Consider the following 26,812-nt stretch of genomic DNA (forward strand, 5'->3'; position numbering starts at 1 on the left):
GGGGCTGTCATCAACAGCTCTTCAAACAAGGCTAAAACTTGAATAGCAATCCAAACCGGTTTTACTGCTGGACGTTGCTGTGGGTAGATGCTGCCTAGGAATCAGTAAACTCATCACTTCTATAAGCCAAGAGGAGGTGAAGAAAGAAAAGAGAAAGGAAGAGGTAACTTGGGTAGGGGACTTGTAATGTGGAAGCATCTGAGTTACTTCAAGGCTATCATGTGAATGTAAATCAGAGCTGAATTCAAAACTTATGCAAATGTAAATGACAGAGACCAGTGATCTGCTGATAAGTTATTTCTTTAAGAGTATTTGCAACGAGATTGGTGACCCGCATCTAAGCATGTTCTTATTATGAAAGCTGATCTCTTGGAAGAAGTTGTATGAAGACGTTCTGAAAAATATTTGGAGCTTTTCAGTCTTAACTTGGGAAAAAGCCAAAACAATTCCAGCAGTACTGAAGAAGTGAAACACAAAGTTCCTGTGTTTGTATATTAGACTGTTGTGCAAAAACTATGTGGACAGCTTATACAAAAAGAAATTTGCCACCAAAGCCTTTGCTTGCAGTAAGTCCATATTGAGACTGTTAACCTATTAAAACAAAATTTAAGGTTTTGTTCTTGTATGTGCATCATTGTTTTAAAACTTATGTATTATTGGGAGGAACTAGTAAAAATGGATGGAAGGGGTCTTCTTTGATTACCAAGCCTATGCTAGGGATCACAGCAGCTGTAATAAGGAAGGAAGTTGGGTAAGCCTGATAAAGTTGGCTGGATCAAATCATATCAAAATCTAAAGTAGATGAAGACATAAATCAACAAAGTCAAGAAATATTATATCTTTGGGGATATATTAATTTATGCTTTTTCTACCCCTGTAACAATGAAGAAAATTATTACTTTTATTGATCTCAGGAGAATGTATTATTGCAAAATTTATGAGTTGCATTTTTCCCCCTTCAGGTTTATAAAGAAACAAGTGCTTTACCACCAATTCACACCATGTCACTGGAGAATAGGATGTCTGTATGTATTTAAATGGCAACATTACTAATTATACCATATGATGTCGTTAAAGTTAAAATAGTTGGGAGATGGGGAAGTAGGTATACTGGCCTAGTGCTTCTATTGGATAATACTTACCAACCATAGAAAGGTCACAAAAGAATGCAGATAATTATGAAAATGACATAGATAATGCAAGGCTTTAAGCTGGCAATAAACCCTTGTAGTACAAAAGTGGGCTCATGCCCCTCTTTTGAGAATAAGAAAAAGAGAGTTATTTAGACACTATCAGAGTGGTAGCCGGCAAGGGTAGGCTGTAGTAGTAGGCTTCTACAAGAAGGAGGCTCCATTGCTAGAAGAATAGATAAGATCCAACCGAAGAGCAATAACAGTCAGTTTAGACAACTAAACTGATGTTTTGAGAGGGATGGTGGCTCAATGGTAGAGCATCTGCTTGATAAGCAGAAGGTCCCAGGTTCAATCCCCAGCATCTCCAACTAAAAAGGGTCCAGGCAAACAGGTGTGAAAAACCTCAGCTGGAGAGCCGCTGCCAGTCTGAATAGACAATACTGACTTTGATGGACCCAGGGTCTGATTCAGTATAAGGCAGCTTCATATGTTCATCTCTGAGTGTTGTAATAGTCATTGGAATTTTAAGAAAATTGTTCATTTTAATAGCATACATTACATAATGTGATTGTTTAGGTTTTGGAAGAGGGAATTTATTTTTCTACCACACATTTCTCTTTGTTGTTAGCCATTCAGTTACGTGAACACTCAAGGATCCTCTAAAAATCTATTTTTCAGTGCCATTTTCTACTTTCCAAGCCTCCCCTTTTCTTCCTTATAACAGTAACATCACCACATAGCAATCTGCCTTTGTCTAAGTAGTGATGTTATGAAGGGCAAACCAAGCTAATTCTGAGTGAGGGTAATAGTCCTCTCCCTATGAATTAATTTTCCTCAGTACTGTTGTTACATAGTCAAATCTCAATGAGTATATAATAACTTCACTATTGCTAGGAAGTAGGAGGACAATGTGAAAGGGGAGGGGAGAGAATGGAAGTTGCAGCAGGTTGACATTATAAAAAGGTTTTTTGAGCCACTTTTTGAATGACAGGTTCGGGCAGAGACACAGGCAGTCTGAGGGCTGGATCAAACCAGTTTTCCACTGGTGAAAAAGAGAAAATTGAGTCCTCTTTGACCACAGAGAATGCTATGCTATGGATCATGGGATAGATAACAGCCATGTGGGATGAGGGCTGTCATAAGAATAATTTGGTGATCTGGCTGGATCCAATCCAAAGTGTGCATCAAGAAAACTTTCTTTCCACAGCAACCACTTAGAATTTTTTTTTAAGCTTACTGATGAGGAGTTGCTTTTTCTTTATTTATCAAATTACCTCTAGAAACAAAGATGTCACTGGCAGATACCATATATGAACGTAAGTGAAGAAACAGACTTGCAAGTGAGGACACATTTAAAAGTAGGTGATTCTTTGTCTTTCCTCGTTTTCAGAGGGGTTGGAAAGCACTGCTCCTAACCATCTGCTTTACTTTGCCTATAGCGCCACATGTATTTTCACCTCATGAAGAGCTTCAGCCATGAATTGGAGGGTAAAAGTCAATCACACTTGAGAAATCCAGAGGCATTTCATCTAAAGGTAAGATACAAATAAGTTATCTATAGACTGATGCCCGGTCCTCTACAGATGAAAAGCAAACCTGTGCCTTAATTGTACATCATACAGCACGTGAGAGTTCCCATGATTTTATGCCCCCCCAAAAAAAATAAAATATGACTCTCGCAATTAGAAAGCTAGCATATCCAGGAAAAGTCTGGAACAGAACACTTCTTCCTGACAGCTTGTTTTTTGTGTGCAGGGTTTTTCCTGTTTATGTAGGGGAGTATTCCAGCATATATATCCCCATCTACAATCCAAAGACACAGGTTTATCACCGCATTTGTAAGAAATAGGAAATACAAGGAAATAGGAATATAAGGGTTGTTATTTTAATTCACAAGACATGTTCTGTCCCAAGCTATTATACAGTTTTATGCATAAGCTCAGAAAGAAGAAGATATTGGATTTATATCCCACCCTCCACTCCGAAGAGTCTCAGAGCGGCTCACAATCTCTTTATCTTCCTCCCCCACAACAGACACCCTGTGAGGTTGGTGGGTCTGGAGAGGGCTCTCACAGCAGCTGCCCTTTCAAGGACAACCTCTGCCAGAGCTATGGCTGACCCAAGGCCATGCTAGCAAGTGCAAGTGGAGGAGTGGGGAATCAAACCAGATAAGAGTCCATACACTTAACCACTACACCAAACTGGCTCTCCTCTCCTTCATATCCCATAGCTGCAATCCAGTTGTTATGCTCACCACATGCATTCATGGCATTTTGTATACCTGACCTTATCATGCCATTTCTTAAGCCTCTATGTTGTCTCATGGTATCAGCTTCTAGTTTCTGCTCGCAATAGTTAAATCTCATCAATTTTTCCTCTCACCATAAGAATCCATACTGAATATATAGCCTCACCTAACCTACATTACCTTTATCCCCCGACTGTTTACTCCCCCTTTCTTACTACTTATCAGTTGCCAATTTCTTACTAGAAATGTGGACCAACGTTTGAGACCAGTGGCACCTTTAACACCAACGGATTTAATTCTGAGTATAAGCTTTTGTGTATCTGATGAAGTGTGTATGTACATGAAAGGTTATGCCCAGAATCAAAATTTGTTGATCTTAAAGGTGCCACTGGACTCAAACTTTGTTCCGTTGCTTCAGACCAACATGGCTACCCTGCTCTCTGACTTCCTGTCGGGTGCCCCAACTTAGGTGCCCTGACCCTCCCCGTTCCCTCTGCCACCACTGTGTGGGGGTAAAAGCTGAGAGGTTGGGGGCCACCCCCTCCCTCCACCCACAATTCAAATTGCACGGGAGGAGTATCTAGGAGCATCCACTGCCCTTCTCATGCCATTTAAAGGGCCCATTGGGGGAAGTAGGTGGCAGCCTCCAGCCTTTCAGCTTTTACCCCTGCAGTTCCTCAAGTAGTGTGGCAGCAGCAGGGGATGGGTGGGAGGGAAGGTAAGGCACCCTGAGTTGGGTGCCCTGAGTCATGGCAGCAGCCAGGGTAGGGAAACCACTTAATGAACCCCTGACTACATGCCCCCTAAATTTTAAAATCCTGGCTATGGGCATCAGATTTTAATAACATACATGCATCAGATTTTAATAACATACTTTGCACTAGTCAGTATCTTCTATTATACATGGTCCTGGATCCTTGCCTTATGCGGACTGTGTGCTGTTCCTCTTCCTTGCAGATGATGACTGTGTATCAGGAATTCACCAAAACATGATTTAAGCCTCCTTCTCTGATCTTGTCACCCTTACATTTGCTACATTTACTGAAAACAGTAGACAGTTGGCATGTATCCAGGTTATAGGCATGCATGTTCATCAGTACATATTAACAATTAATTAAATTAATTAGTTAATTTAAAAAGGGTATTGTGTTTTATTCTGTTCTTTAGCCTGAAGTAAAAATTATAGAGCAGGTTGAACACCACCATGCAGCACACTGTGGCTCCTCAGATGAATCTCTGGGTAGGGATGAAGCTGCTGCATTGACTAAAAAAGGATTAATTTCCATAGCAAAAAAAGCAGAATCACAGAAATCAATGTTTGCAAACAGCTGGCGCCTCCAAACAGAAACAAAGGATAAAGCCCATCACTTTGAAAAGTCTGAGACTACAGATGAAAAGAAAATCAACAGAGGCATGACAGATCCATCGGGTTCTCTTCTGTTATCAAATGCAAATGACTCAACAGATAGAGAAGATAATGCTGTTCATTACAGACCCTCCTCTTTAACTACACCTCGTCTGCAAACCCAGACTGAAAAACAACACTCCTTCAGTGCTCTGTGGCTGCAAACCCAAGGAATGTCTAATAATACGAGGAGTTGTCCCCACAGCCCTGCAGATATCAATACAAACAGAGCTGCAATAAGAGGATTAATAAATTTGCCATGTTTCTCCAAAAAGAAAATCTTTATGGTCTATATTTGTGGACAATATCAAGGTACAAGTTCTGAAACCAAAACATTCATATATGGGGGACTGATAAAAAGTCAGTGGTATAAGAGAGTTATTTATGTAAAACGTGGATGTTCTGTTTTATTCCAATTGTTTACCATGTAACTCTGGATGCAGCAATTTTAGGGGCTCAAATAATGAGTTTAAAGACATACATTAATTTTTAAGAGATGTGAAAGTGGACCGAGTGAAGTTCAGGGGTGGACTGGCCATTTGAGTAACAGGGAAGGTTCCCAATGGCTCACCGCTCCAGATGGCTAACGCAACCAAACCCCAGCAGGTCTTCCAACACCTCAGGGCATTTTGGCTCAGAGTCTTCAGTTCCAACAATCCAGAGGAGTTAGCCATGTTAGTCTGTTTTTGCAAAATAGTAAAGAGGCCAGTAGTACCTTTAAGACTAACAAGATTCATTGTTGCATAAGATTTTTGTGAAAAAGCTCTCTTTGTCAGATGCAACAATCAGTGTTCCCTCTAAGCTGAGTTAGTGTGAGCTAGCTCACAATTTTTTAGCCTCCAGCTCACAAATTTTTGTCTCAGCTAAGGAAAAATGGCCCTTGAGCAAACTAATTTATGCAGTAGCTCACAACTTTAACGCCAATAGCTCACAAAGTAGAATTTTTGCTCACAAGACTCCACAGCTTAGAGGGGACATTGGCATCAATGACTGCTGTCAGTTGCCTCTTCCAGAGCTGCCACTGTTGGTTGTAATAATGGAGGGGCCATTCTGTTTGGCTTGTTCTTAAGCTATTGTAACTTCCCATCACACCCCTGTTTAACACATACATTTTTCTTGTCCTGCTTCCTTCTAGTTAAACAGATTCTTGCAAGCTTTGGTATAGTATAAAAAGTTTCCAGATCTCTTTCCCAAAGGTATAGTGAGAGCGCTTTCAAACAGGCTTTAACTTTAAAAAAAGAAAACCTCTTCTTCACCATGTAAGGTTTAAAATACCACTGTCTAGGGACCTCCACTCAGAACCCCACTGATTTGTGAAGTTCTACCTGTATGTAACCACTTGCCTAAAGGCTTCCACACAGAGAGACAAAAATAAAGGTGCTTGTTCTCTGAAGGAAATCAGTTTTCTGGGATGGATCCAGCCCCCTTTTTTCTTTGTTGAAAAAGTGAAGATGGGATCTTCTTTGACCACCAAAAAGGTTATGCTGGGGAATCACGGGATCTGTATAGACAAACGCCATGTAGGAATTCAGCAAGATTGAGTGCAAAAGCTGGGAAGAGAGGTTCCAATGTAAATACAGAATATCTGCCTGTATTGCTTGCTTTACTTATTTGGCTTCTGTAGTATAGTTGCTTACCAGTTCCCCTTACAAGGTAGTGCTGAAGTCCTGTACATAGCAAATGATTTGCACTCAATGCCCCTTCTGCCTTCAAATTTCAACCCTATTTTTGCTTCCTTAGTAGCTAGAAGCTCACTTTCAGAGGTAGTTAAATTTTGAGCCAAGTACAAAATGCTGTGCATGGGCAGGCTACATGCAGACATGACTATATGTTGTTTGCATTTCAGTATTTGGGTTCCTTATATAACTAATAAGTCCTATTTATACAGATATAGGCCTTAATATTTTGTGTATTAAATATGCACTTCCACAGTTGTTTCCACTGCTTCTAACACAGTTATAAATACAGTTCCATCAGAGTTGTGATGCCCAAATGCCTCTTTGACTCATGGTGAACAACTGAAATTTGTGATGCTCTTAAGAAATCAGGATAACATTGGTCCTTAGGTTTCTGAACCTCATGCTCCTCAGAACCTCATTCTCCTCAAAACTTCATCCTCCTCATCCATGCAAGGAGTTTCTTTGAGTTTCACGTAGTTTTTAGGTCTAAAAATCATATACTGGAAGTATACTAACTGCATCTATGTCTATACATGTTTCTGAAAATTGCTTTTAATAATCTTGTTGATGTGCTTTGTTGTTTGAATCAGATTCTGAGGCTGAGCGAAATGCATTAATGGAAAAGTCCTTTCCTTGGTTGTACAGCTATTGTAAAAAGAGAGGTTATGACTTCCGCATGTTGGACCTGAGATGGGGAATAAAAGATGGAATCACTAATAATCACCATGTTGCTTCCTTTCATATAAAGACAATGAGGAAGTGTCAGGAGTTAGGATTCCAAACTTTTGTGGTAAGTTGACATGCAATTAGTTAATCTTTAAAAAATTAGGGTCTTGCTTTTCCTGCTTGATGAACCATTCACATTACAAAACAAGTGTACAGAGGATTAAGATAAGCCACATACTACTTTTAAATGATAAATCTAGTTGTTGTCTGGTAACATTTGATTACAGTGGTTTTTGTCTACTTCCAACTCCAAGCTGGAGAACTTTTTTGGGGAGGGAGGGATGCTTAAAGTGTCATGCTCTACTCATGATGGAACTGCCCATTACCCAGTTTTCTGTTTTCCAAACCTGCTTTTCTCTATTTTTTTTTTTTTGGGGGGGGGGGGGAAGATCACAGCCCAAGTGTGTCATTGTGCCATCTGGACCATAAAGGTGCATATTCCAAGGCCCCACCCACAATGGTGCCATTTTCCTTCCAACTGCCCCTTGAGGCTGCCATTTCCCCCACCATGTTTTTTAAACATGGCTTTTAAAAAAAAAATGGTAATTTCTATAGTTCTATGCCCTGATCTGAATAGGCCAGCCTAGCCTGATCATGTCAAATCTCACAAGAGGAGGAAGAAGAAGAGATTGGATTTATACTCTGCCCTTCACTTGGAGTCTCAGAATGGCTTACAATCTTCTTCCCTTCCCACAACAAACACCCTGTGAAATAGGTGAGACTGAGAGAGCTCTGAGAGAATTGCTCTTGAGAGAACAGCTCTGAGAGAACTGTGGCTGACCCAGGGTCACCCAGGAGCTGCATATGGAGGATCGGGAATCCAACTCTGTTCTCCCAGATAGGTGTCTGCACACTTAACCACTGAACCAGACTACACCAAAGCTAAGCTGCTGGCTAGTAATTGGATGGGAGACCACCAAGGAATACCAAGGTAGCTATGCAGACACAGGCAAATGACCACTGAACATTTTTTGCCATGAAAACCTATGAGTTTGCCATAATTTGGCTGCAACAACACACACAAAAATAGTGCTCTAGAAATTACCAGTTCTTCAAAACCATCAAAAAGCCCACACCTCTCTGGTGGCCTGAGGGGATGGCAGCTGACATAGCAAAGACCACAGAAACATGGAAGCTGTATTACTAATGTACATGTCTTTGCATTCACAGCAGCAGTGAATGCAAAAGAGAGAATCTTCAGCATGTGGATACAGCCTAGGTTGCTTCCCTGGTAACTGACTCAGTACGTGACATCACTGGCTTCATAGCACAATTTATTGCCCGCTCTCTAAGAATCAGTTTTCTCTACATTCCCCCCCCCCCCTGTTTTAGGTTTTCATTGGGCAAAAGCATGATGATCCCTGCCTCCCAGAAATAATAAACAAGGAACATTTTGAGGCAATCAAAGACACTATTGAACGTATGAAGCTGAGTATGCAAAAAAGAAGCCCTGTCTTGTCTGGTAGTCTGAAGACAGAAGCGCTTTTAGGAAAAGCAGATGAGATTCAAGGTGAAGTTCACCAAGACGTCCTGAGCCTTGATCTACCATCATTCAAAGAACATGAAGCTAAAAGCCCCATCAAGGAGGAAGATGAAGCAGTCAGTTCAAATGGGCAAGATTTTGCTACTGCTTTTCCACCCACAGAGAAAACCGAAGTTGAATATGAGGAGGAACTTCAGCTTCTCAATAAGTGGTACCATTTGGATGAAAATTGCATCCCTGCAAATTACAGACTTCAGACTATTGGGTTTGTTGGTTTATTTTTAAAATTCACCCATCACACATTTTTCTATCATTTATTAATCATGATATTTAGACACTCTCTTTCTTGACACAAACTTTAATTGCATGCAGTGAGAAATGCTTTTTTGTCCCAAAGAAGCTTCCTGTGCTTCTGAGGGTGACCTCACTCACCCCAGTGCATCACTACCAAGCAGCTGTTGCAATGCAGCCAGGGGGCATTTTTGTGTTCTTGATCCAAAGCCCTTCTTCTCTTCCACCTATTTACGAGTGCTTTGGGAGTGGGCCCTTCCCCAAACATGATTTCACTGGCTCCAGTACAAACACTTGTAACATAACCCCCCACCCCACCCCATTCCACACATTACAATCTCATGCATTATGAAAGAAAGCCATCCTATTTTATTTCTTAAATGACAAATATATATTATGGTAACAGGGTTGTGTGTGGGCCAAGCTTCCATGAACCCAAGAAAATTGCATCAGTTCTTCCCTGCCATGCTTGGACCCTGGCGGCACCACCACCAAGGGCAGCCCTTTGGCCTAATGTGAAGCTACTCAGTTACACATTTTGAGGTTAGCAGAGCATCATTTTCATCCATTTCTCACAGTTTGTGCATTTCATTTTGCTTATGCAGAGCAGTGTACAGAGACATCTTTAGCAAGGATCCTACTCGCAGGCAACAAGCTAAGAACAAGTGGTTGGCATCTTTTCAGAAACTATGTAAGATATTTCAGGAATATGTTCCAGTTGCACTTGACGAAGAAGCTGCCACTGCACTGCTCAAAACAGGTGAAGAAGAAACACAAAACACTTTCAAAATACTCCATAGTGAAATCCATTGACTTCAATGAACTTTGAAGGCTGTAACCCTGTTTATGACTGCATTGTCAATAACTACCATATTGTTGATGGGGAGGGGGAGGAATTGGTTTGTTCCAGGTGCTTAATTTAAGGAGAAGTATTTCTGTTTTGCAAGTGTTGCAACAAGAAGTGGATCAAGGATTGCAGATCCAAGGATCTCGTGAGGATCACTGCTACTGCTTCAAAAGAAACATCACTGACCTGCAGTGCAACTTGTCAAGGAGTCAGGCATTCAAATACATTGACATTCACCCACAGAAACCACAGATCGACAAAAAAAAGCAGAAAGCACATCAGGACTTTGTGGAAAGCATTCATTCTAAGGTAGGTCAAGAGTATATTTGGTTCTCTTCCAAGGAAGTCAGGATGTAGCATATATAGCATCCTTTCCAAAATGATAAAGGCTGTGTCTTTTGGGACATCTTTTGGATTGTACAGTGTAGCTGCTCAGGGCAATGTTTCTTGGACATTGTATTGGAAATATTCTTTACCTAATCTGTTCCTAACCACACTGTGCTTTTACCTAATAGGCTGCCAGCATAAGGAGAAATTCATCTTCCAGTTGGTGTCTTACTTCACCCCCACCCCCAAAAAGCAAAAATATCATTTCAAAATATTTTTATATAGACTGGTTTCTTCTCAATTTGTGGTCTTTATTTCAATTATTTTAATTTCAATTCTTTCAGTCTTATTCTTTAAATCTACACACTTTCTCAAACATCCCAGGATATACTTTCTATACTTTGAAAACTAAGCAGAGTTGCACCATTCTAAACCTACTGAGTTCAATGGACAGAAGTATAACTCTTTGGGATTGTGCTGTTGATCTTCTTATTCCCATCTTTACCACCATTTCTTCACCCTACTCAGACTTCCTTGAGCCATGTATAATTCTCATCCTTTAGTTTGCTGATCAACTATAAGCTAAACACTGGGAAAGAATTTCCATTCCTTTCCTTTCCTCCTGTTATTTTCCTCACAGTGTTTCAGGGGCTTCCAACTATGCCAGAGACAGCCATATTATTTTTGTATTTTTAAATAAGTTCCTCCATTTCTTCATTGCTGCAGCATGTCTTTGTATGATACCAGAGATCATATCACATTAGAATATTATAACCTAAGTAAACATGCAGGAAATAGCTCCATGTATTGTTCTAGACAGTTTACAGTAAGATTTTTGCCTTTGCTGAGGAACATTAATTCCACCCCCACCCCCTTGAATAAGAGGGTAGAATTGGAGTTTAGTGCAACTCAGACATTCAAATACTGCATAGTAAATCATGGGTAATCTGACTACTAATAAGAGGATTTTAAAAGGAATTTATTGTGGGGAGAAGATGCTTATGAATATATCCTAAAAATCTGAAGAATTTTAAAATGTAGAGCATCAAAAAGGCAGGGCTTTTTTTGAGCAGGAACGCAGTTCCAGCTGGATTGGTGTCAAGGAGTGTGGCCTAATATGCAAATGTGTTCCTGCTGGGCTTTTTCTACCAAAAAAGCCCTGCAAAAAGGTATAAGTCAGTCTTACTCTGTTTCTTGGTGGAACACCTCAGTCTGACATTCAAAATGTCTTTGATGAGGATGGTTTTAACCAAGTAACCTGTTCAGTGAACTGTCTGCTTGCTTTAGTGGTTGATGTGGATTACAGGGTTTGTTTTTACAGCTTCGTCACACAAATATCTATACAAAAAATGTTGGCTGGGGAAGAGATGGAATAAGTCCTGTCAGCAACAGAGCCCATGCTTACTATCTGGAGTGCCTTTGCAATGACTTCCAGAAAATTGTTATCAACCAATTCAACAGGTCAGCCACATTAACTGTTCTTTGAGTGAATAATAAATACAAGACCCTATTCATGAGGCTAGATGCGGTTTGCTTGATTAATGTCATATGAAGTCTTTAAAGAATCCAAAGCCCAAGAAATCAACTGATGGACAATACCCTCAAAATCTTTATGGAATTACAAGGGCTATGGGGATGGCCCCTAGTTTAGACGGCTAAAAAGAGGGTTAGACATGAAGATTATTTATACCACAATAGCTAGGAAAGAGGAAACAAATATCGAAGTGTTGGCTCTCATCATTTCATCTTGCTTCTGAGCTTCTCAAAGGCATCTGACTTGTCCTTGTTAAAGGCAGAATGCTGGAGTAGGTGGATTCAGTAAACAATTCTGATAGCCTTTCAAAATTCCATATGGGAAGTCTAAAATTTTGTTCCAGTGAGAATGCCAGCCTCCCAAAGTCTGATCTTCCCAAAGACCCAAGTCACACCAGGTGGCACAAAACCAGGAAGATCAGCTGGGATGTATGGGGAGCCCATGATGTGTTTTAGGATTTCAATAAATCTCTGCAAAAAAGAAACCATTTCTACATTCATTCCCAACCTTTTGGATCAACACAGGCCGTTTTATAAGATGATGGATCTCGGCATGACACCTCCCACACTTTTCTGTGTATGGCAACATTGAAGCCAGATCCTCACACAGCTGCCACCCCAGGGCAGCTCTTCACTTTTGTAGAACTGAACCTTAAGGATGACACAGAAAAGAAACTGAGGCATGTTAGTATCTTATTATGTACTATAACTTATTACAAGACAAATGCTAGAAATGTTGTGATTCCTGTCAATCCCACAGGGATGCTGACAATCCTTGTGCGACTGACAGCCATCACAACATGTTGTCAATCACAGTTGGGCAATGACCAGTATATGAATAAACCTGCATCTCTGGACATTCATGAAATGCATCTGACATTGTCAGCATGGCCAGTCGGCTGTCAATCACATAATTCCTGATACAGACTGCAAGATGTATATGTTGGTAACACATGCTTTAATTCCCCTCCCCCCATTTCACCAGAATGTGTAGTTCAACGGACTTTAAGGAAAGGCTGCATACAAGAAGTCAAGCACTTGAAAGTCACAATGATGAAGAGATTCTGGAACATATCCAGTACTGTCAGGCCTTGTAAGTTTGATGATGCGCTGTTACTTAATTTGCATTAGCCATGCTTTGTTAGCTAGAACATGCTGTAGAGGAAAGGTTTTCCTACCTGAGCACTACAAACCTGCTCTGAAATGCTGTAGTTTTTGTCTGAGCTGTCATTTTTTGACCCATCAAGGCACCATTTTGTAACTCTTAGCTCCCAAGACCCTTGGAAAAAATTCAGTAGCTCCCTTCCCTTGCTGAGGGTGAGAACTAATGAGAAGTGTTTATCTGATATACATTTGGCAGTAACTTAAAGAAAATAAGAATAGCCTTATTGACTGCCTGTACTGACAAAGTGCCAAGCCAGTGCAGTACAGATCTGCCTTTTCATTCAGGAAAGAACAAGAGTACACTAGGGAAAAAGTTATTGACACAAGAGCTCACTGCCAGGTCATAGGCCTATAAGGAGAGGTTGTGCCCATTACATGTAATTTCTTCCGTGCTGCCAACATAATAGAATTTGGGATTATGTAGATGATACTCAACAGTGTCCCCCAGTGCTGCTCTACATTAGACATGGTGAGGCAAGCCTCCTTTGGTGGCAAATTTTGGGAAACCATTAAAGGGGAGCAAATTGTCATTTACTTAGTTTATTGTTATTTTTTACCACCATAGGTTTGACTTCCCTGCTTCAGGTACCAAGTTGTATTGGATGGGGTTCCCAGCAATGCTCCCTCTAAGCTGTGAAATCTTGTGAGCAAAAATTGTGAGCTACTGGCATTAAAGTTGTGAGCTACTGCATAAATTAGCTTGCTCTGGGGCCATTTTTCCTGAGCCAAGACAAAAATGTGTGAGCTGGAGGCTAAAAAAATGTGCGCTAGCTCACACTAACAGCTTAGAGGGAATGCTCATCCCCAGTCTTCCTGAGCCTATGGACACTTCTTGAGCCTATGGACAATTTTGAGGGTGGGCATCACCCAGAATGGCTGCCCTCAGGTGCTGGAGTGGAGCCAATTAAAAATGTTAGGAGGTTGCAAACCAAGCATCCTATGATGAAGACCACTGCTTCTGAATGGGTACTCCCTGCAGATACAAAGTATCTCTTGCTATAATGAAGTAGAAGAAAGCCAGGAGTAGTTATTTGCTTTCGAGAAGAGATGCTTGTCAAAGAAGCAAATGGGCACCAGGAAACACATTGGCAAGTTCTATAATGGCCATGGACACCACATTTGGGATCACTAGTGCTGGGCCCTCATCCCCCCTCCCATACCAATGCTGTACAAGCACACTCGTGTAGTGCTGCTGCCCAGGTGCACTAGTATTAGTTCTAGAATAACATCTGATGCTATGCCATAAGTGTGGCATGCAGCTAGCCACAGATCATAGCATTTGTATGCTTTGTTCCTTCCTTGCAGAAGGAACTGAAAATGTACATAACTGTATCAGCCAATGGCAATTGTGATTTTCAAACAGTCTATATCAGGAGTGGCCAAACTTGCTTAATGTAAGAGCCACATAAAATAAATGTCAGATGCTTGAGAGCTGTGAGGCATGAGCATTAGATGTTTGAGAGCTGGAAGGAAGGAATGATTGAATGAAAGGTGGAAAGAAAGCAAATAGATGGGAGGAAGGAGGGAGTGGTAGAGAGAAAGCAATTTTAACTTTAAATGCATTCTCCAAGCTGCTGGCTGGCTTGGCTTGGAGAAGTGATTTAAAGAGAGAAATGCCTTGTGGGGAGGAGAAGGAAAACGAGATTTGAAGACCGCTCTGAGACTCCTTTGGCTAGCGAAGGGAGGAGTATAAATCTATCTTCTTCTTTGTCTCCTCCTCCTCCAAGCTGGCCGACAGGGGCAGCAGAACTTTGAGAGCCACACAATCTGTGTGAAAGAGCCACAGGTGGCTCCTGAGCCACAGTCTGGCCACCCCTGGTCTATATCAACTAGGGTTGCCCAACTCTGGTTGAGAAATTCCTGGATCTTGGGAAGGACAGAATATGAGGATGGAAAGTAGCTCAGTAGGAATAAAAGCTGCCATTTTCTTCAGGGGAACTAATCTCTATAGTTTGCAGGCCAGTTGTAATTATGGGAGAACTCCAGGATCCACTTGGAGGTTGGCAACCCTAACATCAACTACAAGTTGTATCAACCTACAGCATACCCAAAGGATGTGCATGTGGCTGCCACTCACTATATTTAGTTTGGCTTTCTGCACAAGGTCCACTACCACAGTATGTCAGTCGCCAGCTGGGCTAAATGCAGTGTGTTCTGGCCACACTTGATTGCTTGACCACTGGCTGGGAAACTCATGGGCTGCTTGAAAACCAGTGTTGAAATGCTATTGTGGCTGCAACCTATGAAACTGCTAGTTATATGGAGTTACAACAAAGTAATAGATCAGGCATGTGGAGAAACACACAACAAATACAGTATTCTCCTATATACTCTAAAAGCAAGAATGTTGGGTTTTCAGAGTGAATGTAGCTCCAGTTTTAGCACGCCACAGCCCTATGAAATAGGTTCCCGCATTTCCCAGTCCTCATGCAACATTACACCACACTGATTCTCAAAGGTCATATTTAAATGTATTCTAGTGTATCCTTTGAATGGTCTCTCTGTAGGAAGTAATGTGATAGAAGAAGCAGTCTTCCACAGATTTCTAATAACTGAAAAACTATTTAACTGTATGAATGAAACTTTATTTGCTCATTTATGAGTGCTTACATCCTGAAGATTTGGACGAGGCTCATTTTCTTAGCTGCTGTACTGTGATTTAAAGTAATAACTAAACATTGAAAACTTAGTACTTGTTTTGTCTTTCCCTCTCAAATAGGGTTAAATGTATGGTAGGTAGAGAAACAGTTTTGTGTGAGCTGAAGAATCTTATTACATCTTCAAGCAGAAGATTAACTATAATCTGCGGAGAAGCTGGATGTGGGAAAAGTACCCTCTCAGCAAAGGCAGCCACACTGGCTTCTAGCTGGATCTCTGGGTAAGGCTCTGTCATGTTAATTGTCAGCAAGGGAGACATGGAAATCAGATACACTGCTTAAAAAGTGTGGCGCCTGCAATTGTCACAAAGAGTTGGAAGAATGCAGTAGCATCTTCTTATTTCTAAAGACTGTGATTTTCTAACAGCTGGTGAGAATTTCTTCAGATGTTACCAGGATCAAGAGAGCAGAAAGATATATTTACTAGTAGCTAAAAAGACCTATTTCAAAGTTGTTGCTGTTTTTCCCTTTTAATGCAGGAACCTCCGAGTTGTAATTCGATTTATTGGTCTCACTGGTGAAAGCAGAAGTATCCGACTGATTCTCTTGAGTCTTTGCTATCAGATAGCAGATATTTACAATGTCACTGTTACTTTATCCAAGGTAACCAGTTCAACTTTGCTTCTTACTAAACCTTAGGAATAATCACACTGCATTTTACAGTGCTCTTCCCTTTGCCCTCTATTTCCCCCCCAAGACACAGCTAATGAAGAAAGTGTAGTTTGTGTGACCTCAAATAGGTAAAGTACCTATAGATTAAGTACCTTGCTGATCAAATAATGATGGCACAGAATCCAGGCACAACCTTTCTCCTTCTATCTCCTAGCAGGTGATTGCGAAAATTTCAATGGGGTGGGGGGTGGGGAATCCGCATGTGTATCATCATCATCATCATCATCATCAAGCCTACAGCCCATCTCTGAAATGATCAGACATGTCTTTGGAAACTCTCTTCCTCTCAGGTGCTTATGGATTGTTTTGAATATTCAGCAAGCCATTAGGAGTCCCCTGTTGTCCCCTGTTTCTGCTGAGCTGACATTTTGCTTCTGTACCTTATCCCTTAATCATGATATTTAATAATAGCTATTTATCTCCCAGCAGAAAGTACAGAATGCCTACTTGTTTGGCACTGGGTAAAATGTTTACTGTGTTTTTTTTCAAAAAGGATTTCAAAGCACTGGTAGAAGAGTTTGCTTCTTTACTGGAATTTGCAACACCAGACAAGCCACTTTTAATATGTCTGGATGGAATAGATGAATTATTAGAGGAGAATAATGCTGATCTTTCTTGGATACCTACTGAACTACCAAAGAATGTATATTTTATTGCTTCCATATGCACTGAATCAAGTTTTCCCCATTTACAGGAACTGGAGGTAAATCTGTGTTTTATAGGGTTGGTGGTTTGTTTTTGGTTTTTTTTTAAATCCACATATCCCAAAGCTGTAAAATATTCCAGAGAAGTTTGATAAGTTCAGGCCAGGTTGCCATGTTAGTCTGTTGCAGCAAAATTATCTAAGAGTTTAATGGAATCTAAAAGCCATTAACTCAATGGGGACTCAAGGGGTTTGATTCTATCATAGGCATAGCTCTAATAAGTATAGTGTACTAGAATCCTGTCCCCCTGAGGAATGCCCACATGGGCATAGACATTAATGTTTTTACAGAGTAGAGCAAGCCTTTGTGTGCCCATCTAACTTGCCCCTCGGTGCCTTAATGGCATATCTGTTCTCCTTAAGTTTGCTAAAGGCAGAGCAGAGGAACTGGTTTTGAGTAATGAAATTCAGTGGAGATCCTCTTGCTTCCTTGATGATCCCAAGACAAAATGAGGCTGCAGATGCCTGAAATTTGTGTGTTATGATGGACTGGGATGCCTATTAGATTGCTGAGTGGAGAGAGAAAGGCTGGATGATTATACTTTGAATAAAACTTTGTTGGCCTTAAAGGTGCTTTGTGATTGAGGGAACTAGGCAAAAGAAGCTCTGACTCTTTCTCTCCCTTAATGTGCTTTAAAGGCTGGTTCGTGTTCATGTTTGGGTATCGTGGGATCAGACGAGCCCATTTGGAATGAACCATGAATTGGCCATTTTTAGCATGAATCATTTGTAGTTCGGTTCATGCCCATCCTTAATCCACAGGATAAATCCTGCACTGAAGATAACATTGTTTCCAATAGCAACCAGTTGAGTCCTGTCTGTGAGGAATGATTTGAACCAGTTCAGTGCACATCCTGTGGTTCCTACTTCTGCCTCCTCAACAAAATGGCATGATCTACTATATCAAAGTCTCCAGATAAATTAAATAAGTGCAACAGAGGCATGGCCTTTGACTACACTTAGACAGAGGTCATCAGGTAAATCTGGCAGAGCTGTCTCTGACCCATATGTTAACCTGGTCAGAAGCCAGACTGAAAAGGTTTCAGAGCAGATGAACTATCAGGTGGTGTATTAGGCCTTTATTCTGGTCTACCTGTGTTACAACTGACATCACAATCTGTCAGTAGTGCGTGGAAGTTCTGCAGTATGAGTATGCTGATAAGTGCAGCCTCTAGGAAAAAGTCTACAAAGACACAACTTCAGTAAGCCGGTTGAAACAGTTGTATTGGGGTACAGCAAAAGAGTAGTTAAAGGCAGTCCAAGATAGTTAAAGCACAGTTAGTTCAGTTCATCCAGGTCAGAAGTACACAGTCACAAATCCAGAGAATAGTTTACACATACCAGGGTCATTACCATCATCAGTCAAACGGACAGAGTAACAGTCTCTGATAACAATAGCTCTCCACTTCTCCAACACGTCCTTCCTCCTCATCAACCCAACAAAGATTAAGAGTTAGGTTCCTTGTTCTTATGGTGCAGCTGGCCAATCATGTTACACCCCACTTAACTAGCTTCACATGCCTCTCATTAGCTAGTATAGTTGGAGTTACATACTGTTGCATCAGCAGTTTTCATCTTAAAGTGCCTGATGCTAACACAATCAGAGCATATTCCTGATAATAAGAACATAAGAGAAGCCATGTTACATCAGGCCAATGGCCCATCCAGTCCAACACTCTGTGTCACACAGTGGCCAAAAAAAATTATACACACACACACACACACCCATATGAACCCCAGAGAGCACTGAGGTCAGCTGGAAAAAACTTGTTGACCACCCCCGGACCAAGAGAGGTGAAGCTGCAATGCACCCGCAATCGGGCCTTCTCCTCTGTAGCCCCGAACCTATGGAACCAACTTCCAGAGGAAATGCGGGCCCTGCGGGACCTTGAACAATTCCGCAGGGCCTGCAAGACCTTCCTCTTCCGACTGGCTTTCGCTGACGTAGAAAGAAATTGCTAATAATTACCGCCATCATAAAGAACAAATAGCATTAGCACTTTTATCAATTTAATTAATTAATTTTAAACTTATCAGAATTTTAATGTTAATGTTTAATGTTAAATGTAACTTTGACTTTTGTATAATGGTAATTTGAATGATGTTGTTAGCCGCCCTGAGCCTGCTCCGGCGGGGAGGGCGGGATATAAATAAAATTATCTATCTATCTATCTATCTATCTATCTATCTATCTATCTATCTATCTATCTATCTATCTATCTATCTATCTATCTATCTATCTATCTATCTATCTATCTATCTACACACTGTGGCTAATAGCCACTGATGGACCTCTGCTCCATATTTTTATCTAACCCCCTCTTGAAGGTGGTTGCTTGTGGCCACCACCACCTCCTGTGGCAGTGAATTCCACATGTTGATCACCCTTTGGGTGAAGAAGTACTTCCTTTTATCCGTTTTAACCTGTCTGCTCAGCAATTTCATCGAATTTATAAGCAAAGAAAAAAAAACCTTGGCAAAAGTATCACAGCTGCTTTTCAGTACCTTGGACAGTAAAGACTCATATTTAGGTGTCAGTAGGTGTTGAACCACTGGGATAGTTGTGAACTAGGTGAAGCTATAGTAGCAGAGAAGTAAGCTTTATTAGCCATGAGCACTGCCATTTCATAGGTCTTAACAATGAGCTCTGTGGCATGATCTGTCAGATTCAGTATGAGTTCTCTGCCAGTGCCTTTTTAGTTATGTGGTGAACCAGGGGGCTGAGTTTCATCTCAAGGGTGGGGGAGGTCAACAAGGGACAACTTTGTAAATAGTTTCAAGGAGCTTCACATTCCACACTTCTACTGTGCCCTCAACAGAGCATGTGTTTGGAATCCTAAAATCTCCTACAGTATTCTGGGATCCAGTAGGATTCATGAGTCTCTGTGGGCAGACCATTTTGACTGGGCTCCCTCTCATGTGGAGTGTTGGAGCCACATTCTCCTTGGCTTTGAGTAAGTAGTAATCATTAGTTAAGACTAATGATGATTAATAAATCATCTTTAAATCATGGCTTTAGATTCCAGGGTAGATCCCCCCCTAAAGTTTCTACATGTAAAAACTTTATGGTGTGGGCATAAGTTTTGTCACTTCCCTTCTCAGGCAGCAAACTTCCTATTCCACGCCCCCCCCCAGCTATTCCTGGAGTAGCATTTCAGGGGGGCTTTTGGGCTGCAATAGGAGGAGGCAGGAAAGTTGCCCTTCCAAAGACATAAATCCTTCTGTCTACAGAAGCTGTAGGCAGGATCCAAGCCCCTTATTCGATGTGTCCTAACCAACTGTTGTTAGTGGAGTTAGCCCATAGTCAGACAGTTATACTATCCAAAGTTGGCTTAATTCAACCATAGTTTTGTTAAGTGACTGAATTGAACTAATTTGGGTTTAAAGGGTAATTGAAATGTTCCTTTTCTTCAGAAAATGACAGTAAAAGAGAGCATTCTACAAATACCTCCTTTAACATCTGGAGAAATCAATGAGATAATAAGTTCCCGGTTACAAAAGGACTGCCGAAGACTCTCTGGTCACCAACATGCTGTTTTAATGGACGCCTGTACAGCCTGCCCGCTGCCACTTTATGTATCCTGTGCTTATAAGGAGTCCTGTTTATGGTCATCTTTCAGTCCAGAAACCAAGGTGTATCTTCCTCAAAATATACCTGGCCTGTACACACAAACTCTGAGCAGAATGGAAAAAGTCCATGGGGAACAAGTTATGAAAAAGATGGCTGCTTATGTGACACTTTCAAGAAATGGTATAACACAGGAAGAGCTGCTTGATCTTATGTCAATGGATGAGGCAGTAATTCAAGAAATAGCTAAATTTCAAAATGTGACTGTTTCAGCATTCCCTCTAGTACTGTGGTTGAAGCTTTTGGATGATCTTGGAGAGCACTTGAAAGAGCAAAGAAGTGACAACAGTTATGTTTTCAGCTGGGCCCATACGTCTCTGAAACATGTCTGCCTAAAAAGATACCTCAAAACACAGGATTCCCAGGTTTCACTACATGCCACCTTCGCAGACTACTATCTAGGCAGAATATCACATGGTCTCAGAAAACACAATGATGTGTCTACATTTCAGCCTTTAGCCTGGGTTTTGAAAAAAGAATCCAAAATTAGCTATGTATTCAACATGAGGAAACTCCTCGGGACTCCATATCATCTCATCAAATCAAAGAATTGTATGGCTCTAATAAAAGAATGTCTGTTTAATTATGAGTTTCTTTTGCACAAATCCCAGGCTTTGTCGATTAATAGCATAGAAGATGATCTCAGAGCAGCCATCAGTGCAGAAAGGTGGGTTCACAGAGAGCCTTAATCTATACATCATGGTGTAGCAATTAGAGGGCTAGCCTAGGACCTGGGAAACCCATATTTGAATCTTTACTTTGCCATGAAAGCTCACTGAGCAACCTAGGACTGTCTCAGTCTAGCCTAGCTCTCAGGGTTTGCATATTAGGTCACAACCCTGGATTACCATTGTATTGCATAGGGCTTTTTGTAGAAAAAGCCCAGCAGGAATTCTTTTGCATATCAGGCCACACCCTCAGACACCAAGCTAGAGGAACTTCGTTCCTGTGCATTCCTGCTCAAAAAAAGCCCTGTATAAGGGTAAAATGGAGGAGGGGAAAATTATGTTATAAGACACTTTGGGGTCCTATTGGAGAGAAAAGTGGAATACAAATCTAGATTTCCTATTTACTCAGCACATTTAAAATCCTATCAGCATCTAATTTAACATGATAAATGCAGTCAATTGTGCTATTTAACAGTCCACTTTAAAGTTACATTCAAATTAGACTTGCAATTACATTCTGTTCAAACTGCTTTGAATTTAATTTCCATCCTCTTCTTCATCCTGTGTTTCAAAAAAAAAAGTAGTTAAGCAACATATTTTTCTAAATGTAAATGCATGATAACAGAGTAAATAAATTTTAAAAAGAATATGACAACTCTTTCTTCCAACAGGACTGTCCCTGATTTAGCTTTATTAAGTGAAGTTCTAAAACTATCAAGGAAAGTTTTAGTTAAAGACCCTTGTCAGATGGCTTCCCAGTTGATAGGTCGCCTCCGTCAGATTGTGGCAGCAGGTAAACTGGTCACCCTAGGTACTGCAATATATGAAATCTGGATGTGTTGCATGTTTGTTTTCTGAAGACATCTGCCTTTACTCTTTTGACAAGTTACAGCTGCTATTTGTAAGCACCGGATCACTGGCAAAGCAAAATGTGATTTATAGTCAGGGTTGCCAGGTCTGTGTTGGAAAATACCCGGAGACTTTGGGGGTGGATCTGGGAGAGGGCGGGGTTTGGGGAGGGGAGGGGCCTCAGCATGGTACAATGCCATAGAGTGCACCCTTCAAAGCAGCAAGAGGAGCTAATCTCTGCCAGCTGGAGATCAGTTGTAAAAGTGGGAGATCTCCAGGCCCCACCTGGAGGCTGGCAACCCTATTTACAACTTTGTAGGATGGTGAACGTGCAGTGTAAAAGAATTATTGGTTCAGAATTCAAGGCCTCAGATGGGAAGGGGCTGTCCCACACCCAATTGTTCACTGACTGGAAGGATTGCAGTTAGGCTGCTTGTCCTAGAAGACATAGGGTAGTGGCAGAAGAGCCAGCAGGCTGGAGGTGCAAATCAGTGCAAGGACAATAATAAACTAGCTAAGCCAGGCCTCAACTAAATAGCTGCCCAGGCTTGACCTATAAACTTTTATAGCCAGGCATTGTCAAGGAGAACCCTTCAGGTAGCTTTGAAATACAGACCTTAGAAATGTACACACTTTAGTTTAAAGTACTGTAAGATCCAGTTCTGGGGCTGGGTGGGTATTAAATTCTAACAGAGAAAACAATGGTGATTTCTCACTGAAAAGCAAAATGTTAGCTAGCTCTTCCTGTTTAAGAAATTGTACATCAGCACTGCACTTGACTGGAGACATCAGCACAGCACTTGACTGGAGACAAGTGACATGAGTAAAAACTGCATCATTTTACATTTCCCGTCTTTCAGTTTAATTACAGGTACACTTTATTCCCTATTGATTCAGGTGATCCCAAAAAATATCTTTATCTGTCGGCCCTTTTGTCTCAGTGCCTGAAGTCTTCCATTCCTGTCCTTATACCTTCAACATCTTGTCTGATACCACCTGGTGGACTTCTTTGTGACATTTTGACAGGTGAGACTGTTAATTTTTAGGAGCCATCATTGACTACTCTTTGTAGTTCCTCCAAGAACCCTGATTTTCCATAGGATTGGTCCCCAAAGAAACTGAAGGTTAAGATCTTTAAAAGTTAAAAAGTTTCTGTTACTCTTTATATCCATTCTGACAAGTATATAGTTTTAATGTAGTGGCCATTTTTAACTATGTTGTGTGATATTGTACTGAAAATTAGCACATACCATGCTGAGTGCTGAGGAACCTATTACAGAAGCAGCTATAGCATGAGGAGTCCCATTTCGTGGAACAGCACCCATTTTCTCTTTAAGCATATGTATGCGCTTATGTCCATTACAGAATGAGCCAGTGAACATTAAAATAATGTTTGTGCTGTATTGGGGCTATACTTGATGACTGTCCAGATATGTCAGCTGCCCATTTATTCTTAGGTTAATATACCATTGCTCTGTGAACTGCACTATTGCTTTTACCTTTGTGTTTCTCAGCACAATTCAAGGTGTTGGTTTTTACCTTTAAAGCACTAAGTGGCTTGGGCCCAACTTATCTAAGGAAACGCCTTATTAAGATTTTTGCTCTTTATGATCTTCCAGAGAAGCCCTGCTCAAGAGTCTGTCTCACGTGGTGGATGCAAAGTTGGCATCTTCCAGAAGTAGGGCATTTTCAATACCAATCCCAGTGTTTTGGCATTCACTTGTATGAAAGGTTTGCCCACCAGATTACAAATTACTGCTTAGGGATCTAGGACAAATCTTCTCAAAGCACCCATTCTGTTAACTGAAATAAAAAGTCAAAGTATTTTATTGGTGTAGCCATATTGCTACCCAGCAAACCCCCCAAAGTATACAGTTTGCTTCTAAGCATGAAAATTAAAACATAAAAAATACACTGCAAAATACAGTACTATGAACAAGATTAGAGCATATATAATCAGGGCTTTTTTGAGCAGGAACACATAGGAACGCAGTTCCAGCTGGCTTGGTGTCAAGGGGTGTGGCCTTTTATGCAAATGAGTTCCTGCTGGGCTTTTTCTACAAAAAAGCCCTGTGCAGAATGATGGTGATGTCAGGGGGTGTGGTCTAGTATGCAAATGAATTGCTGCAAGGCTTTTCCTACAAAAATAGCCCTGTATATAATAAAAACCGAAACAAAAAGAACTGACAGCAGTAGCATACCTTTAAAAGTCACCTATTTATCTCAGCTACTGGGAAGGTCAACAATTCTGGTGGGGGTATGGAGGGAGCAGTTCTGCTTTGAACATTGTGCTGCCGTGAATCTCTAGGTCACCTGGACAAGATTACCGCAATAGGAGAAACCCAGAAAGAACTCATAGTTGCAACAGCCTCCTGCGATGGGACTTTGAAACTTTGGGATTTGCAGGCTGGCAAAGTCATCTTTACTCTGCATGGTGTTGGAAAGAATATCAGTGCTATTGCAGTGTGTTTGGAGAACAGGTTGGTGGCCGTGTCAGACAAGACCACCATCAAAATCTGGGATCTTTCTTCAAAAAGAGTAATATACGCAGCTGGTGAGTTTTTAGATACTCCAATATTAACATCTGCAATGAATGGACAGCTCCTGCTGGTTTTCTTTAATGGCAACCACATGGTTCAGGTGAGCTGTTTTTTCTTAATCGCACAAATATTTGCACTTCAGCGATGTTAGCTTGTATAAAAATACATTTTTATTTTAAAAATTAATTCTAGTACATTATTGTCAAAAATGTGCAGACTTCATAAGTGGGAAGGAATTCCTTCTTTTTGCTGTCAGGTACTTCTTTCAGAACAGTAACAAGGGAAGGGGCTTCCCCTTGGATTCCAAGCCAGCTCCAACCAGCAGACCAGAAGATCTTTCTTCCGCTCCTACAAGAGTGTTTAGATCAGGGGTAGCAAAACTTGCTTAACATAAGAGCCACAAAGAATAAGCATCAGATGTTTGAGAGCCACAAGACATGAATGTCAGATGTCTGAGAGCAGAAAGGAAGGAAGATGAAAGGAAGATGGGGAAGGGAGGGAGAGGTGGAAAGAAAGCAACTTTAACTTTAGATACATTCTCCAGGGGTGGCCAACGGTAGCTCTCCAGATGTTTTTTGCCTACAAGTCCCATCAGCCCCAGCCAGCATGGCCAATGGCTGGGGCTGATGGGACTTGTAGGCAAAAAACATCTGGAGAGCTACCTTTGGCCACCCCTGGCCATTCTCCAAGCCACTGGATGGCTTGACAAAGTGATTTAAAGAGACAAATGCTTTCTCCAAGTTGGCTGATGGATCAGTTTGGCCACCACTAGCTTAGATGGTCTCCTCCTCTTTTGGCATCTTCAAGTTAGGGTTTGGGGCAGTCAGTTTCCTCACCATCCCAAAGTTGGAGGAGCAGCTGTCTGCCAACCCATGTGTCCTCTCCTCAACTGGCAAGCATTCCTCCCTTTGGGTTTGGGAAAAGCTCATTGCATTTGTTCCATTTCCTCCAAGCTGCTATCGACAGTTACCAAAGCAGGAAAATACTGAAGTGCTGCCATACCCAGCTCATCTTGCTGTAGCTGAGCAGAGAAATTCCCCACACGTGGTGTATGCGTTTCTGCCAGAATGCAGCTTTTCAGCTGTTCTGTGGGCCAAGGGGTTGCATTTTGACTACTTCTCCAAGGAAAATTTCTCTGTTGCATTTTCCTACCAGGAGCCTGCAGCAGAGAAATTTCCCTGATCGGTACCGAACACCACCTTTCAGCCCAGAGGTCAACTGACATTCTGTCTCCCTCCCCCAGCAATGACATGGGCCTTATGGAGGTGGGTGCACTCACAGGGCAGTCCAGTTAGCTCCAGCAACTTTGAGTCTTGGGCTTCTGTGTTAGAGGATGGTCTCTTACCAGTTCTAAACACCCATCTCAGCTTGAAGAAGGACTAAGAGAAGCCATGTTGGATCAGGCCAATGGCCCATCCAGTACAACACTCTGTGTCACACAGTAGCCAAAAAACCTGGTGCCATCAGGAGGTCCATCAGTGGGGCCAGGCACTTGAAGCCCTCCCACTGCTGCCCCTCCCACCGAGCACCAAGAATACAGAGCATCACTGCCCCAGACAGAGAGTTCCATCAATTCCCTGTGGCTAATAGCCACTGATGGACCTCTGCTTCATGTGTTTATCCAATTTCCTCTTGAAGCTGTTTATGCTTGTAGCTGCCACTGCCTCCTGTGGCAGTGAATTCCATGTGTTAATCACCCTTTGGGTAAAGAAGTACTTCCTTTTATGCACTCTAACCTGACTGCTCAGTAATTTCATTGAGTTTCATGAGTTCTTGTATTGCGAGAAAGGGGGAAAAGTACTTCTTTCACTACCCTTCTTGTTAAAGTCTGGGAGGGGAGATGTAGCTCTAAGAGTAGTGGAAGACATCCACAGGATTTAAGCTTTTTCCAGCATTCAGGGTGGCCTTGCAGATCCAGATTTGTTCCTTTTACTTCTCATCCATTTCTTCCATGATCTGGGCTTATAGCATAAGGTGGGAGAGGTGCACACTGTGCCTTTGAATGTATATGAAATGATGAGCAGCAAGTTAAACCAACTCATTTTCATGCTATATTATTAAAGGTTTTTGATCTAACACGTTCGTGTCAACTGGTCCACCAAGGATTCCTTTCGACAGAAGAAGTACCAATGCACAAGAACCGTTCTATTCTGGTATCAAAGAATTCTGTGAAAGAATATGTTCTCTGTGCCTATAGGTTAGTAAGAAATTCACAGTATGAAAGCGAATTATTAAAATCCTCTGCACAGGAAAACCCTG

The 26,812-nt window shown here is 41.4% G+C and overlaps 1 protein-coding gene across 2 annotated transcripts in view; it reads left to right on the forward strand.

Annotated features, from left to right (window-relative positions):
- Positions 1–2,419: 2,419 nt before the first annotated feature.
- LOC132577048 (uncharacterized) overlaps positions 2,420–26,812 on the forward strand; it is a 43,910-nt gene continuing 19,517 nt past the window's right edge. For both annotated transcript variants that reach the window (XM_060246475.1, XM_060246476.1), the window contains exons 1-17: positions 2,420–2,491; positions 2,573–2,668; positions 4,549–5,098; positions 7,056–7,255; positions 8,524–8,939; positions 9,571–9,725; positions 9,913–10,121; positions 11,461–11,600; positions 12,658–12,765; positions 15,556–15,714; positions 15,973–16,096; positions 16,659–16,868; positions 20,283–21,163; positions 21,836–21,975; positions 22,911–23,039; positions 24,322–24,653; positions 26,617–26,750. In XM_060246475.1, coding sequence (XP_060102458.1) covers positions 2,444–2,491; positions 2,573–2,668; positions 4,549–5,098; positions 7,056–7,255; positions 8,524–8,939; positions 9,571–9,725; positions 9,913–10,121; positions 11,461–11,600; positions 12,658–12,765; positions 15,556–15,714; positions 15,973–16,096; positions 16,659–16,868; positions 20,283–21,163; positions 21,836–21,975; positions 22,911–23,039; positions 24,322–24,653; positions 26,617–26,750 — 4,031 coding nt within the window. In that variant the 5' untranslated portion in view covers positions 2,420–2,443. The remainder of the gene's footprint in view (positions 2,492–2,572; positions 2,669–4,548; positions 5,099–7,055; positions 7,256–8,523; positions 8,940–9,570; positions 9,726–9,912; positions 10,122–11,460; positions 11,601–12,657; positions 12,766–15,555; positions 15,715–15,972; positions 16,097–16,658; positions 16,869–20,282; positions 21,164–21,835; positions 21,976–22,910; positions 23,040–24,321; positions 24,654–26,616; positions 26,751–26,812) is intronic.

Source organism: Heteronotia binoei, chromosome 9 (assembly GCF_032191835.1).
Source record: "Heteronotia binoei isolate CCM8104 ecotype False Entrance Well chromosome 9, APGP_CSIRO_Hbin_v1, whole genome shotgun sequence".
Classification (NCBI taxonomy): Eukaryota; Metazoa; Chordata; class Lepidosauria; order Squamata; family Gekkonidae; genus Heteronotia; species Heteronotia binoei.